At 38.8% G+C, this 15,205-nt stretch overlaps 1 protein-coding gene and 1 pseudogene across 1 annotated transcript; one reads left to right on the top strand and one right to left on the bottom strand.

Moving 5' to 3' along the window:
* Positions 1-2,535: 2,535 nt before the first annotated feature.
* LOC136276970 (uncharacterized) lies at positions 2,536-11,230 on the bottom strand (annotated as a pseudogene).
* Positions 11,231-11,429: 199 nt separating this feature from the next.
* On the top strand, positions 11,430-14,721 carry LOC131787317 (mesencephalic astrocyte-derived neurotrophic factor homolog). The gene is given in 5 exon segments (XM_059104423.2): positions 11,430-11,629; positions 12,645-12,769; positions 13,551-13,557; positions 13,560-13,691; positions 13,998-14,721. Coding segments are annotated over 5 exon segments (516 nt in total). The 5' UTR covers positions 11,430-11,538; the 3' UTR covers positions 14,159-14,721.
* Positions 14,722-15,205: the final 484 nt, after the last annotated feature.

Raw genomic sequence — 15,205 nt, 5'->3', positions numbered from 1 at the left:
TGGTCTGCAGTCTGAAGATTTTTCTCCAGGTTTCCCAAATTGCCTACAAAGTATTGTTTTAGGATATGTATGTCAAGGCCATCTCTTCAAGGTGGACAACCCCTTGTACTTTGAATCAGCACACATGACACTCAACTTACATGCAGACCTCAACAGGATTTGAGAAAATGTGTGTGTTACAGAGGAATTATAGCAGTGAGTTCAGAGATTGGGACAAGCTCATAGGACATTTCAAGTGCTCTCCATACTTACTGAATGTCGTTACTGCTGGTAAGTCTTCCACAGTTGACACACCAGTTACCAGTCTTTCTGAGCACCCATTAAATCGGCACGTTTTTGAAGCTTCTAAACCTGCAAGAGCCTGTTGGCCACTTTTGCCTTCTGGAAAAAAAAAAGTTCCACTGGAATCAAGCTTAAAATTAAATTATACTAATGAGTTGTTAAGAACATGTTCAGGAGACAATGATAGGCGTTGGTGCCTTTTAATATGGGAAGAATTAATAATGAGAACATTACTTTTTTCTTCGTGATTATGGGACTACAGTACTTGATTCGAGTGCACATATCTATAGCATTTTATGTGGCAGGGCGAAATACAATCACAGATCTTTGCAATGCTAGCCCTAAAAACCCTTAACCACAGGCTTTACAGAGGTGGCAAAAACATTCAAAAATTGCTCAAATTTACGATCAGTTTGGGACTCAAGTCTCTTGCCAAGTTAAAGTATTGACGTGGTGGAATTATGAGTAATTTTTGTGGCGCAACAACGATAGGCTTTGGCACCTTTTAATATGGGAAGAGTTAATAATAAGAACATTACTTTTTTCTTCGTGATTATGGACTTACAGTACTTGGTTTCGAGCGCACACATCTATAGCATTTAGCGATCAGATGGTGACACAAAGTATCTTACTGGAGAGCAAAGCTGTATTGGACATTCCCAAGCAAAGCCGCGCTTTATAAATTTTCTTTCAGGCCGTTTCTTCCCAAAAAGAAAACACGCTCTTTGACAAAGTACTACGCTGTTTCGAGCAAAGATCGCCTCAATTTAATGTTCTCCCTGATTTCCCATAAACTCAACAAGTTACTCCCATTTTAAACTGGATCTGTGTTAACCGCCTGCTCTTACTCTAGTTGACGAGATCAAACCAATTTATGTCCGGAAAAAATGAACGGACTACCTGTCTCATGGACGGAACATCAGTTGCTCAGATTTGCGGGCCCATTTTGGAAACTTAGGTCTCCTCACGCCGTCCGCTCTCCTAGAAAACCTTCGTAACCAGGGATTTACGCTGATAGCGACAAAACGTGAACAGCAGGGGGGAGGGCAGGGGGGTGTGAAGGAGTAAAAAAGCGGCTTACGGAATTCTATGGCAGACTTCCAAAGATGTAGTCAGTGCACTAACAATTGCTTAAAAAAGTAAATGAAATTAAAATAAAACGGTAATAAATACTGAAAAAAAGCGAGTTATTTCCCAAAGAGCGTTCATGAACCATTCTACTGAAATATGGTATTAAAGTTGAAGATTACAAAAACAAAACCGAAAAAAAACAAAACCCTCTAGGGAAAATTTACCAGGTACAGGTTCACAGTAACAATGAATTAAAAAATCAAACTTTATTAGTTAAGATAACATTTCATTTAAAGAGATTCCGTCTCTCATTAACAAAACAGTTCGTGGAACAAACATCTATTTACAAAAAAATAATATCTTTAAACTGTTTTTTATGAGTAACGAGCATTCTGGCAGTGGAATCACAGCGTTTTTCAACTTAAGAGTAAAAGCCCTGAAAAACAAAACTTCTCACAAGAAAATTGATTTACAGTTACAAAAATTCATGCTCTTTTTGTTAATTAAAAGAATATATTAACCTTTTGAGTTTTTCAGCGTTTGTATAGGGGCACATGTGGGTAACGTTTTAAAGTTTCACGAGAAGCACTGTGAACCCAGAGAAATGAAGGTCAAGGAAGGACGTTCAGAGATCTCTCCATCTAAGACATGTCTACTAGAGTTAACTTTAGTTCAGACGGAAACAGACGTAAGCTTTCCTACATTCCGAATTCGTGCTGAAAAAAAACCTTTCCCTTCTTTTAAAAGTCGATTTGATCATTAAAAACGTATCTCACCGCTCGTAATTATGATACATTCACTTAGAACGGAGGTGTCCGAAAACAGACCCGTTCGAGTCACTTGCTATAAATAACTATGATGAAATTACTATTTTAAAGGCTGGATTACGAGCTTTCCTCTCTCTTTTATCATTTTCGATGATTGATTAAAATCACCTCAAGAAAACTTGTCTGTAGCTATCTTACTCCCAAGAAGATCATCGGGCAACAACCAGATACACGACTGAAGAAGAAATCCCACTCTGCCCACGACTACCTTAAGGTGTTCGCTCGACCAAGTTCGCCTCCCAAACAAAACATGACGACCCTCGCCCTTGTACATGTGACACTTCCATAATATCACACGAAGAATGACTTCACTTGCAAACAGTTTGCTCGAATGAATTACTGAAGGAAAATGTTATCATTGTATTTTCCACCTTTTTGTTTGACCTAACAAGAATTCGCCACTACCCGGAGCGGGAATGGTGCATTGTACTCCAAAGGGCACTTAAACTAAGCGGTTCCCACAATCTACCCTGGCTCTTCTTCGCTTCCCTTGAGCCCATGCTACTTGGAGGGGCTGAGAGGAGTTTCTCTTATATTGATCCCTCTATGTGGCCCTTTAGAGAGTGGAGCCAGTTCTTTAGAACATCCAAGAGCCTTGTGTCGTTTGGCGAATTCTCCTCACAGGTCGCCATTTCTTCAGTGAGGAATACAATCTTTTCTCCTCCGACAATCACGTCTTTTTTCTCCGGTTCATGTGTGCTTTTGCTCTAGGGGAGGGTGGTTCTTGTATCGAATGGCGTTCTCCATCAGCGTCTGTTAATGCGAGCGTTGGTAATCGTGCAAGACGCGTTTCCTAGGGATGAAAATGGTTAAAAAACAGCTGTAACTTTTAGGCTAAGGCCTGGTTTTTTAAGTCTAAAGCGACTGGGAATTTTGATGCTTCCCCTTAATGATATGCGATTAAATCTCAGTGCTTTCTAACACTAACGAGTTTAATCCATTTCTTTTTCTACCTCCTAGAGAGTGGTCTGCCCTGTAAGGGTTTAAGGGTCCTTTTGCTGATCGTCATGTGGTATTTGACATAATGGGTCCGCCATAAAGTAAATCTCAAGATGAGTGTCAAAAGCGTGGGAACACGCGTTTGACCAAGTCATGATTAGTTATAGTTAGAGACGATTGATCTAGGGACCAGGGCGAATTCTTAGTTTTTAGATCAATCACGAGCGAAGCATAGTCCAGGCAAATTAAGCTAATTCATCCCAAGGGGGTACGTTTCTTAATGACTGCGGTGCTGCGTCGTGGGGGAAGGGAGGGGGGAGAGGGGAGGGGGGAGAGGGGATGGGGATAGGAGGTATTACAACAGTTGAGAAAAACCTATTATCTAATTCAATCCCGGATCATTTGGACACTAAATTCAAAATTACTTTATCCAAGATTGAACCATTCCATTCACGTCTCTTAACCATGGGCATGTCAAGTATCTGCTGCGGATCGTATCTTGGTGGACGACTCACTGTCCCCTCAGAGGGTCCCTCGGGGTCCATAGTTTTCACCAGTAGTTTGGTTTTATCACGGTTCATATGAGCTACTCTGAACATAAGCTCTAAACGATGCCGTGTGAATTAATGTCCTGTATCAACTGGCTCTCACTTACACGATCCTCTTCAAAGACCTACAGGCGGAAAATTATGAAATCACAAAAGTATTCTTCGAGTGTCGACTGATTTAGCTTCAGTAACATTATTACTACGCGATCAATACGTTTGGATACGAGCCGGGAAAAATGGGTCTAGTGCACAAAATCGAGGCTCTCTAGTAAACCTCCTTTAAAAATATGATACGACAAGCTAAAGTCGTATTTTCTGATAAATGATTTTGTGAAGTCCTATGGAGTCCAATCGTACAACCACAGAGTTAATTTAAAGAAAATCCAAATAACACACGGAACAAGTGAAATCCACACAAAGTAACGAGTCGATGACTGGTAAAACAAGATTGTTTAGCAAAGAGCGTCGTCTAATCGAAGTCCAAAATACAGTGATAAAAATTAATTTATAAATTAGGAAATAATTAACTTCACAAAAAGGTCAAAATGACAGAATCATTGACCAGTACAATCATTTTATAATTCATGACGGTGTGTTCTACTCACGTTTTTCTTCGCCCTTGCAGAAACTCCTTCGCACTGTAGGTACGTTGTTGTGGAGACACTCCCTTAGGAAAGCCCTGTAGGCATTCTACGACATGAAAAAAAAACATATGTTTAAAAAAAAATGGTGTTTCCTACTGATTACACTTCAGCCCAGTAGAGAAACAACATCAGAACATTTATATGCAGGGACGAAATACAATCACGATCTTTTGCAATGCTAAGCCCAAAACTTAACCACAGCTTAGAGAGGTGGCGAACTTCAAAAATTGCTCAAGTTAAGATCAGTTTGTGACTGAGTCTCTTGCCAAGGTCCAATTAGTGACGTGACGAAATTCTGAGTAGTTTTCGGGGCGCAAGAATATAATTTTAAAACAGTTAGAAATCTTAAAATAATAGTTAGAAACGCTAAACCACGCTACAGACGTCAGAATAAATTGAAACTGAAAGACACAGGGATGACAAAAGACGTCGAAGAGTGAATTTAGTTACAGATTGTGCAAAAAATTGAATTACCTTTACATCACTGGTATCATGTCATCTTGTGTTTCTAGTTTAGATTGCGAATTGCTCCTCAGTATCCCCCACAGCCTCACGCGCTCCAATGCCACTCACTGAACAAAATTGCAATAAAGAATAAATTTTGTTATTTCAAGTCATACAGGTCACACAATAAGTCACCGCTGACCTGTTCAAGATCTCAGTCAGTGGAGGCTGTTAAAAAGGAAGGCACGCGAGGAAAAAAGGAAAATGAGAAACGTTACGTAGTCGTTTCCCGCTGCGCGCTCACTTACTTGAAATTTTTTTGCGCGCCCGCTTTTTACTGGTCTGTACTAACCAAAAGCCTGATACTAAGTGCGTCATTACAGTTTCAATAAAAATTCAAAGGCGAAATTTAGAAGATCTTAGTTAGTTCAAACAACAACAACGTGAGAACCACGTGTTCCTTTTTCTGCGCATGAACTCCGCACGTATGGACCCGCGCGCGCGCGCGCGTTCTTACGCGAAAAAAGGTTCTTAAAATACGTACGTTTTCTCTGCGTCGCCATCGGATTAAGAGTTTTCTTAGCTCCTTCGCGGAAAGTCGGATGAAGAAAATCTTCGGCACCCGCACCCAACAACTTCTGCAACTGAACCTCAACAGGATCATGGAGCAGTTCCTTGAAATTATCCGTGAGAAGCGAACTTTCTACCACTGCCGTTCCGTGACTGTCCAGACTAGATTGACCAGGTGATTGAGTTTTTGCACTTTCGTAGCTACTTTTGGTATCTCGCGCAGACTGTGGCGCACGGACTGGTTCGTGGCTGCTAATGACACGCACGTGTGATTTTAAACGGAGAGCTTTCTTCTTGTCTTGAGCTGTGAAAGCAAATGTTTCTTCAAGTAATTTAGCCGCAGTGGATGAACATACCAGCGAATTTTTTCCTAGCCTGCGCAACTGTGCAGGTCAGGTCATTTCCACTGCAAGACGCGCGTTTCTCTGCCCGCGGAAGGATTTTAGACTAGTCAATAGCGCTAGACCTCTGACAGACCTTTCGCTGACTTATGTTTCTCAAAGTATCTCAGTTTCTCGCAGGTAGAGAAACACTCGTGCCGAAGGCAGCTAACAATAATGCCCTGCTCGCAGACTAATTACTTCCTTTGCAATATCTCCTGAGGAAAAGTTGTTCGTGGTTGCCAGAGTGGATGAAAAACTGCACAAGTTTACCATGGCAGTGAAGAAAGCTGAGGCAAGGAACGTACTCGGAAACGGTTTTTCATAAGCAAACGGCGAGCGGAAGAAGAATGCAACCACATCCGACTCCAAATAATGTATTGAAATCGTATTGAGAGACTACCACTCCATTGATGGTAGGAGTGAACGGATTTAAATGATTCACAGGAAACTGGCCTTGCACCTGATTTCGAGAGGCCCATTATTTCACTTCAAGTTCTCTTTTACAATAGATGCAAGAAAAACCTACGCGAAAATCACAAAACTGTCTCCAAGAAGCATCCGCTGAGCGTATCAAACGTTCTAAAGTAAACAAGGTGCAGAGATAAAGTATTTTATTTGTGAAGGGGGGAGGATGATTTCTGCTGATTTGCGCTCAATTATTACGATGAAACCATCTACTACTCTTAGTCTTCCGGAATCTAACATTCATGGCTAACATATGTACATAGCTTTGTACTTCCACGTAAAATGATGAACAGGGAACAGAGATTTAAGAACAATGTTTACACGTACGGCACACGGCAGGATAAGAACTTTTCCTATTTGCCTCTCAACTGCTTATGCAATAAGGCAGTTTTCTACAAAATCTTTTAACGGATTGGAAGGAAAATTAAGCGAAAATAAAGAAACGTTAGTCGTTCATTTTTGAAGAAAATGCAAGTTTAAATCCACTAAACGCTGTCGAAAATGTGAAAAGTATTTTAACCCAAAAAACGAAAAACAAATTTCAAAAAATTTCTCACTTACCTAAAACATTTCGAACGAAATCGGTGTATTCTTTCGACTTGGCCATCTTTGACAAGCGTTTTGCTTCTTTCAGCTAAAAAGTACAGAGTTTCAAGGCATTACGACTTGTACATTGAACAAAATATGGTTATATATTCATGACTGAGAACCAACACTTTAAACAACAAAGTGTTACCATGAAACTTGCATCTCATTAAGGCGCAGAGTGAGCTAACAGAACGGTGTTACGCATTATAAAAAGAGAAGACATAAAGAACAAAAACTTTCTCAGTCAAAACAGCGTAAATTCGTATGATAATTATATTTTTTGTGCATACCATCTCGTGGGGCAATTTCGTATCCAAAAGTTAAAATGCAAATATTAGATTGATAGGTAAATTATTCATGATACAATTGAGACATCATACCATGAAATTCACAATGCAATTCTCACATTAACACGATCATCTCCTTCAGTGCCCATGACAATAGCGACATGTTTTCAAAATTTTATTTCGAAAAGGAAGCTTAATTCGACTGTTCTACGACTGTGCTCTGTTCTACTACATGGAAGAACTGTTGGGGGAGACACTAAACCTAGACAAGTGATTGATCGCCCGGGTGAGGTTCAAGTCAGTGGTTTTTCTCGAGATCTCTACTGCTTCTAGAGGGTTCTATTAACAAAAGAGAGCACAATCGAAGCTTCCTTCTTTTACGATAAAGAATCCAGCAACTTCCCCTCACGCATTTCACTAATGTTTGAAACACTATTATACTTATTACTTACCACTTTCATTAACAGTCTATCGAAATATGGTCAAAAAACGTCGGCTTAAAGTCCCAAGCTTACGTCTCGAGGAAACCGTCAAATCGAAATTTACTATTAACGTTTAGACAAATTTATTCGCAGTTTCTGGTCAGAAAGAGAGAGACCCTGGGAACAAGAGTAACGCTTGAAATGCAGCACGGAACAACAATGCCATCGTTTCGCATCTAGAAACATTTAGACTTTTGTTTTAAGCGTATTATTCGCAATCCGCGTTAAGTCCACCGTTAATCTTTCCCATCCTTAATTGATCTCGACCCATTCCACGTCATTCTTGCCTCTAACTGTCTGTGTGTCCTTTCAAACTACGATTCATTTCAAGAATTAACGTTAATGGAAGTCATGTTCCTCCATCAAAAAAATGGCTTAAAAGAAGTAATGCACTCCGTACTTGTAGCTATGTACTAAAACATTCCGATTCAGAATTTGCTGGTTCAGGTGTAGTTTGGACCCTCACAGGCGAGTCGGAGAGAGCTTTGCCGGGGCTCATGCAAAAATAATTATTAGTGCCAGACCCTTGCAGACCTCTCACCGACTGGCGTTGCTCAGAGGCCTCATACTTTCCTGAAGGCGCTGAAACCGTGGCGGTCGTGCCGAAGCGCTTACTGGGTAAGGTCCTACTCGCCGGCCGTTCAAGTTACCTTTCGGCAGTAACTCTTCAGTTAACTCTTCTGTAAAATTTAAGCTGTAAAATCTCACCTGCCACCGTTTCTGTTCCAGGTGAGCTTGACGCTTCTTAAAGAGCGAGTCTTGTCTTTTGATGAGTTCATGTTGTATGGCGACTCTTTCCTTCAGGTATTGGTAATGTTCATCGTTCTCCTCTTGTTTGATCTTTGACCACACTTCATATAAGCGGACAGATTGCTGCAAAAATAAGGAAACGTCACAAACTACTCACGGGTAACACCATAAACGCTCTCGCAAGCCCCGTTTCCCCCCCACCCCCCGGGCTTCCAGATGCAGGCCTTATGGATGGGGAGGGGATTATCAGAAACTTCGAGTTCCAGACGACCATGCCCGGTTATTTCTGTTATTGAAACATCTAGCGTATGTTGAATGTCATACTGTTACAACACAGTTATTTCATAACACACTGGCTGTCTACAATAGTAATTGGTTTTGTCAACTGAGTTGAAAATGTTGATTGGCTACCGTAAAGAGTTCTAAAGCTGACAATTCGAGCGTTACAGGGTAATTTAGAAATATCAACCAAGCTGATAACGTAAATTGGCCAACGTAAAGAGTTTGCAAACCGGATGACGTTTCGAGCGTTAGCCCTCCTGACTTTCGCTATGACGAAGGGCTAACGCTCGAAACGTCAGCCGGTTTGCAAACTCTTACTGTGGCCAATTACGTTATCAGCTCAGTTTATAATAGTAAATTACCCTGTTATACTCTCCCACCGACGTAAGCACCACAATTACTTTAGAACTCACCCCCTTAATTCGAGCGTTAATCCTTCGTCAGAGCAAATGCTTGTCAGTGCTTGTCACACAATGCAAGCCAAAGCATCTGCGTACCACAACACTTATCACGCAAAATAGTCACACAAACATCTTCACACAGATTACCTCTCTCTGAATGATTAGCTTGTTAGCCTTTCACTCATAGATCTCATTAGTAATTCTCCTTACTGTCAGCCATACAATTTTTATGACGTGAGTTTGAAGAATTTGGTGTTGGATCAACCAATAATCCCTAATTGATATTTTCCTTATTCTCATTACTTGTTTACTTGGTATTCTATTGATAATGTAAGGAGAAATTCTGTCCTGGTCATCTATAGGAGGTAAACACAACAAACTACTGAGGTACCTGTTCCCTCTCTTTTGCAGCCTTCACTTCAGCTTCAGCCTTCTGTTTCTCAGCCTCGGCCAGGTGCTTATTTTTGCTCTTTTTAGAATGAACTGAGCTTGCAGCATTGCTAGTTGTTTCCAGAACCCTACACATGGTGGATAAATGTAATAATACAGTTTTGTCATTAGAAATCAGACTTTTTGCATTGCTCTTCATTCAGATGCCATACAATTTTAAAGAGGAACTGTCAATGGAACATTTACACACAAAACCTTTTCAAGTCCACTAAACTGCTTCATTCTTGTGTGACAATTTCATCTTCTTTAAATGTGAAAGAAGTCTTCTCTAGAATGACTCAAATTGCACAATATTGCTAGCTCATTGTGTAGTATGGTTATACTTATCATGAAAAATCTGATCAGGCATTAGAGCATTCATCAATGTATAATAGTGTGTGAAGTTGCCACTACAAATGCAATACCTTAGGTGGATATTGCATTCATCATGTTGACTTCAAAGTCTGCCTAGTTTCCACTCCCCTCATCTGTGTAGTGTTCTCATACTTAAGCAAACTCAGAGAAGTGTCTTCCGTTGCAGTTTGAAAAATGTATAATAAAACAATTATTGAATTTGGTTGTCCCATGATATCATGATTATCAAACTTCAGACATTGGTTTTGATATTCATGATATCATGCTCACCCTCATCCAATAATTGCTTAACAATAGAAGCAGCTTTTCATATTTTTTGTGTACTGTGACCATGGTGTCTTGAAGAGAGCTATTAACTATTAAAATATCAAAGTTAAGATGGGAGACCTGGTCCAGCAATATTGAAATTTGGTGGAAACTTGGCAGCAAAGAGCCTTTCATGATTTTTTATTTGACGAATTTGTTAAGTTCATTAATCCTTCACACCTTAATATCAGTATGCAATTCTCCATACTGTTTCCTATACATTTTATGGTGCTGACAATGAGAATTTGTTTAACAATCAAGAGCTTCTTAAGTTGGTGATCACTTTCTTATTCTTGCGACCTTAATGTGTGATTCAGGAATGATACTACGAGAAAACATTGGATCCTAGTCACTGCTAAGGAATATAGGGTAAATTCACAAGGCAAAGGTCCAGGTTTCTTGTCTGAAACCATGCTTGTGGATATAAGATTTGTTTGCTTTCCACCAGTTAGGATTGTAACCTTATTATTTAGAGTGCTTGGTAATGTACCATTTGAATTATTGTTTTACTTCTATTTTTCCACCTGCTTCCACATCATAAAGAACATTTTTCTATTAATAAAATACACATATATAGCCTGTTATTTTATCCTATCCAGTGTTATTAAAGAACCATAATCTTAAAAAAGTCAGCGATCTTTCTTAAACGATATACTCTACTCATGTCTACTGGGCGGAAAACATAAAGCTAACAACGAGATGGATCTTGTGATAGAAATCATCTGTGACATCCAGTATGATGTAACTCGGAATCAGAGATTTTCCGATTTGTTGTTAATACAAACAAGTTTAGAAATATCCTTGCCAAATGTTCAATGATCAATTGATTTCTTTGGAAAGTTTTTACCAAACTATTATTAACATCATTATTTTGAGAAGAAAGGTACGACCCATCGTAAAAGCTGACAGTTTTCTGTGTACTGTTGTCAACATCAAGAATTATCGAGTGGTTCGAATCGCGCTAATTAGCCACAAATATTGGTGAGCAACAACATTAACACATGTAAGTCAACTAACTTTTGCTTGTGCTTTTGGGTGTAAACACCCGGTAAGCAGGAAAAACTGACGACAAAGACATCTCAACTACCAGCTTGTCTCCTTCTTAGATCCACCATTACGATCGTCATTCGATTTTAAAAACAGATTAGAGAAACATTTCCTTCCATTTGCGTAGTTTTATTTCCATAGCGATATGTATGAGCGTCTTGTCCGCAGTCGAGGCCTGGTGACTGAGTTTTTTAAAAATTGAAACGCTGGTCATAAATATGCGGGCTTTTTTCTTCCTTTTAAACCGCTGGCTATGAAAACTGTCGGCCGATGAGATATCTAAGCCAATCAGAGATCGCCAACTAGACCGATAGCACTGGCATTTGCGTAATCAACCGGCTAACGCCAAAGAGTGTACACGAATTAGGCTTCGGTGATTTTATGGTTTTACTTGTGTGATCGAGCTAATTTCTTGAGGATGTGGTTATTTATTGTTCTCACACTAAACGCCTTACTCGGCTGTCAAGTTTTACTGACAGAGGCGAAGTTAAAAGAAGGAGAGTGTGAAGGTAAGTCTTACATACAACCTTTAAGCGGCAGGAACTGAAACTCAGCTAAACTTACAACATGACACGTATGGCTGTACGGTTGTTAGGCCTTCACTTAGACTTAAACATGTAGAGATAATGAAGAGTTCTTGTATCTCACTCAACAGACCCGCCAAGGGTTCAGGGAAATTATGAGAACTTTCTAGGCCATAGAATTGCAAAGGCACTTTTTTTTTGACACGACATAATTTATTAAGACTTGCAACCTAGATACTAAACTTAATGTACTTTTTTTGTTTTATAAAAAAGATAATTCAGCGAAAGTTTAAGTTTGATTAAGTTTTTTAGATTTTAGTAATTTATGAAAAACTTAAGCTTTCGGCCTTTACATGCAACAATCTTGTGGAGTGGTACAAATGCACGATCTTAAGTATAATGTAACAGTTCCTTTTAAAACTTTCAACTCATATGATGTAATACTTACTGAGCCGGTGTTGATCTTTATCTTGGAGTCTTGATGTTTTACTAACTCAAGCTCATTCTTGGACTGATCCAGGAATAAGAAATAATGGAGCGATAGTTTACACTTATTTAGCATCTGTTGTCTCAACTGTGTGTCATATTTCCTCTGGACTGTGTTTCACAGTTGTTGAGAATTTCAAACAGACACCAAAGCCTGTGTGTAGTAACACTTTCACTCCAAGAAAATTTGTAAAAATCATTTACTGCTACTCAAATTTTTAGATCAAAACTTATCTCTTGGGAAGAAAAACCTTAGGGAAAAGTAAACTACCTTTTTTACTTTGATTCAGTCCTCATACTGGACATGTCCCAGAAAAAAATTGGATGGCTTGAAACAGCTGTGAAAACAGATATATTGGGAAAAAAAACTTCAAGCTTTGAATGTATTTGTATATGTTGCATGGCTAAATGCCTTTTTTTCTTAATATTTATTTCAATTTTGTGGTATTGTCATGCTTTATAGAACATCATTATTTCATTAACATTGGACATATTTTTTCCTTTTAATGGATAGTTTGTATAAAGTTTCTGACAAATTTTGCAAGTAAACTGTCAAGTGATGAAATGTCTGACATGAAAGCAATTGAAGAAAAGTTCAAAGCTGCTTGCAAAAAGGCAAAGAACAAAGAAAACAGATTTGTAAGTGCATTTTATAATATGATCATGTTTAAAAAGATGTACGAAACCAATACATTTGCATGCGAGAAGTCTGGTTTAAGCTTTGGATTCAAAATTTGGCTGGGTCTCTGTGCTTTACTCTTGCACATGACACCTCACTCAGTTCGCTCACTTCCTCTCTTCAATGGGCCCTAATAGTCTGTGGATTCATAAGGCATACAAGATGTTAGAACTTCTTAGCTACTATGCAAAGTTATCTGGCTAACTTTCAGTGGGCATGGGCCTTTCTTCAATCTGATGGAAACCTTGAATATTGCAGAGGGAGGACAAAGCTATTCATAGGATGTATCAGTATCTGGTGATAGGGTTCATAAGTCTTTTGACACTTATCCCCTTAATTCTGACATACGCAATGGTCAGCTTTTTGGTCTACCAGGGTCAGTGTTTAACGGCTTTCAACAAATGTCTGGAAAACTTGAAAAATTACTGGGAGAAAGAGAGTTGCATTGCACTTTTGTTCCACTCAGGGAGAGATTGAGGAGGAATACTCCCAATCCCTTCATCAGTGTTCTCCCTCAATTTAAGCAAAACAGGCAAATAAATTTTTTAAACTGGTAAAGAAATCCTCTTATGCCTTGAGTTTTCAAGAATTCGAAGCTATTTTAGGCAATAATAAGAGGTATTACAGGCAATAAATTTTACCAGTTACAGCCTGAAAAGGAAAACACAGCTTTATGCCTCAAAAATAAGCAGATGAAGCTCAACTGTAGTTAATCACAACGCTTTTGTTTTGATCACCCAGTGTTACTACATGGAGGCACTGAAGATGCTGCTACCAGTATTCTTAATGCAGTCCTCAAGCCTCTGAGCTACCACAAACCTGCAGAGAAGATCTGTGAGGACCTTAAAAAACAGGACAGCCAAATTTGTGCTTTGCAGTATGGTAAGTTTAAGTGTGAAGAAGTTCATTTATTTTTTCATTTTCTTTCAATTTATGTACTTATAATCTCATTGAGATACTACCCTTGGGAAAATGTAAAGAGCATTGTTTGACAATGACCAGTGTGAAAAAGGTTTTATTTGGGAGAGAAATGATAAATTTACTCTAAGGAAGTGAAGTATTTGCTTCTATAATATTAGTTGAGGTTTTGCACATGTCAGTGGCTTCTTTTTCTCAACTTAATAGGGATATTATTACAGTGAAATTGTTCACATGCTGATATAAATTTTGACCTGATCCCTATTGCAGACAAGCAGATTGACCTTAACAATGTTGACCTGAAGAAGCTCCGAGTGAAGCAGCTCAAGAAGATTCTCAGTGACTGGGATGAAGAATGTGTGGGATGTTTAGAGAAATCAGACTTTATCAAGAGGATTGAACAACTCAAAAGTGAACACACGGAACTCTGATGACCTTAGCGAGTAGAAAGTTATTCAATTTAGCTTGGAAAGTGAATTACACTGTACTCTCCTATGTTCTTACAATATGAGCAGGAAGTTCAGTTTTGTGACTGTGCAGACATCAATTCTGTCTGTGATTTGCATTGCACTGAAGTAGGGTGGGGGTTGCTACCCAACAAAGTATTGTGGAAACAATATTTTATTCTCTCCTTACTCCCCTACTCTGCATATAAAATGGTACGCTTCATATTCTAAGGTCAAATCTATGTACACATCTCTTAGTCAGCTGGTTGTTACAAAGGCACTTTTGGTTTAAAATGAATTGTCTCTTATACTGCTTTTTCTTGAGTAAAATTCACCATAATACAATATTTGGTTGTGAAACACACTTCAAAAGGAAAAGGTATTTCAACTTTTATCAACCCTGAGAGCGCAAAACAAATTCACATTTAATGTACATTTACCTTCAATGGTTGAAAGTTTCCAAGAATCCAATTAAAGTTTGATATATTGACTTAGTAAAATTTGAAGTGTTTTCTGAACAGTTATTGATGTCAAAATATACATCTAATCCATGTCACATGGAAAAGGGATGCACCTCAGTTAATAAACCCTTTTGCTCCTAATTTCTTATTAGTAATTCTCCTCACAGTTTTTTATACAGTTCCTATTATGCCAGTGTGGAGAATTTGGTATCATATCAAGCTATAATCCCTTCATTGGACTCTTTCTTTATTCTCATAACTTGTCTGCTTGATATTTTATTGATGTTGTAAGGAGAAATTCTGTCTTGGTCACTAGTGTGAATTAAAGGGCTAATGGTGGAATCCCAAAGGGAGAGAGTTCACAAGAAGATCATATTGATGGCCAACTCTGTTCGAGTTTGGTTAGGGGATAAGGGCCCTTCCAGGTAGGAATAAGCTTTGTCCCAGTAATCCTGACACATACTTCATCCATGACCATGATACAGAAGACGTCATTTATAATTACCATTCTCCGGCACTGTTCAGAGGAATCTCACTTCTAGGAAATCAGGTATAAAATTCCCCTAGGGTT

The sequence above is a fragment of the Pocillopora verrucosa genome, chromosome 11 (assembly GCF_036669915.1).
Source record: "Pocillopora verrucosa isolate sample1 chromosome 11, ASM3666991v2, whole genome shotgun sequence".
In the NCBI taxonomy this organism is placed as follows: Eukaryota; Metazoa; Cnidaria; class Anthozoa; order Scleractinia; family Pocilloporidae; genus Pocillopora; species Pocillopora verrucosa.
This window is presented reverse-complemented; position numbering and strand designations above follow the sequence as displayed.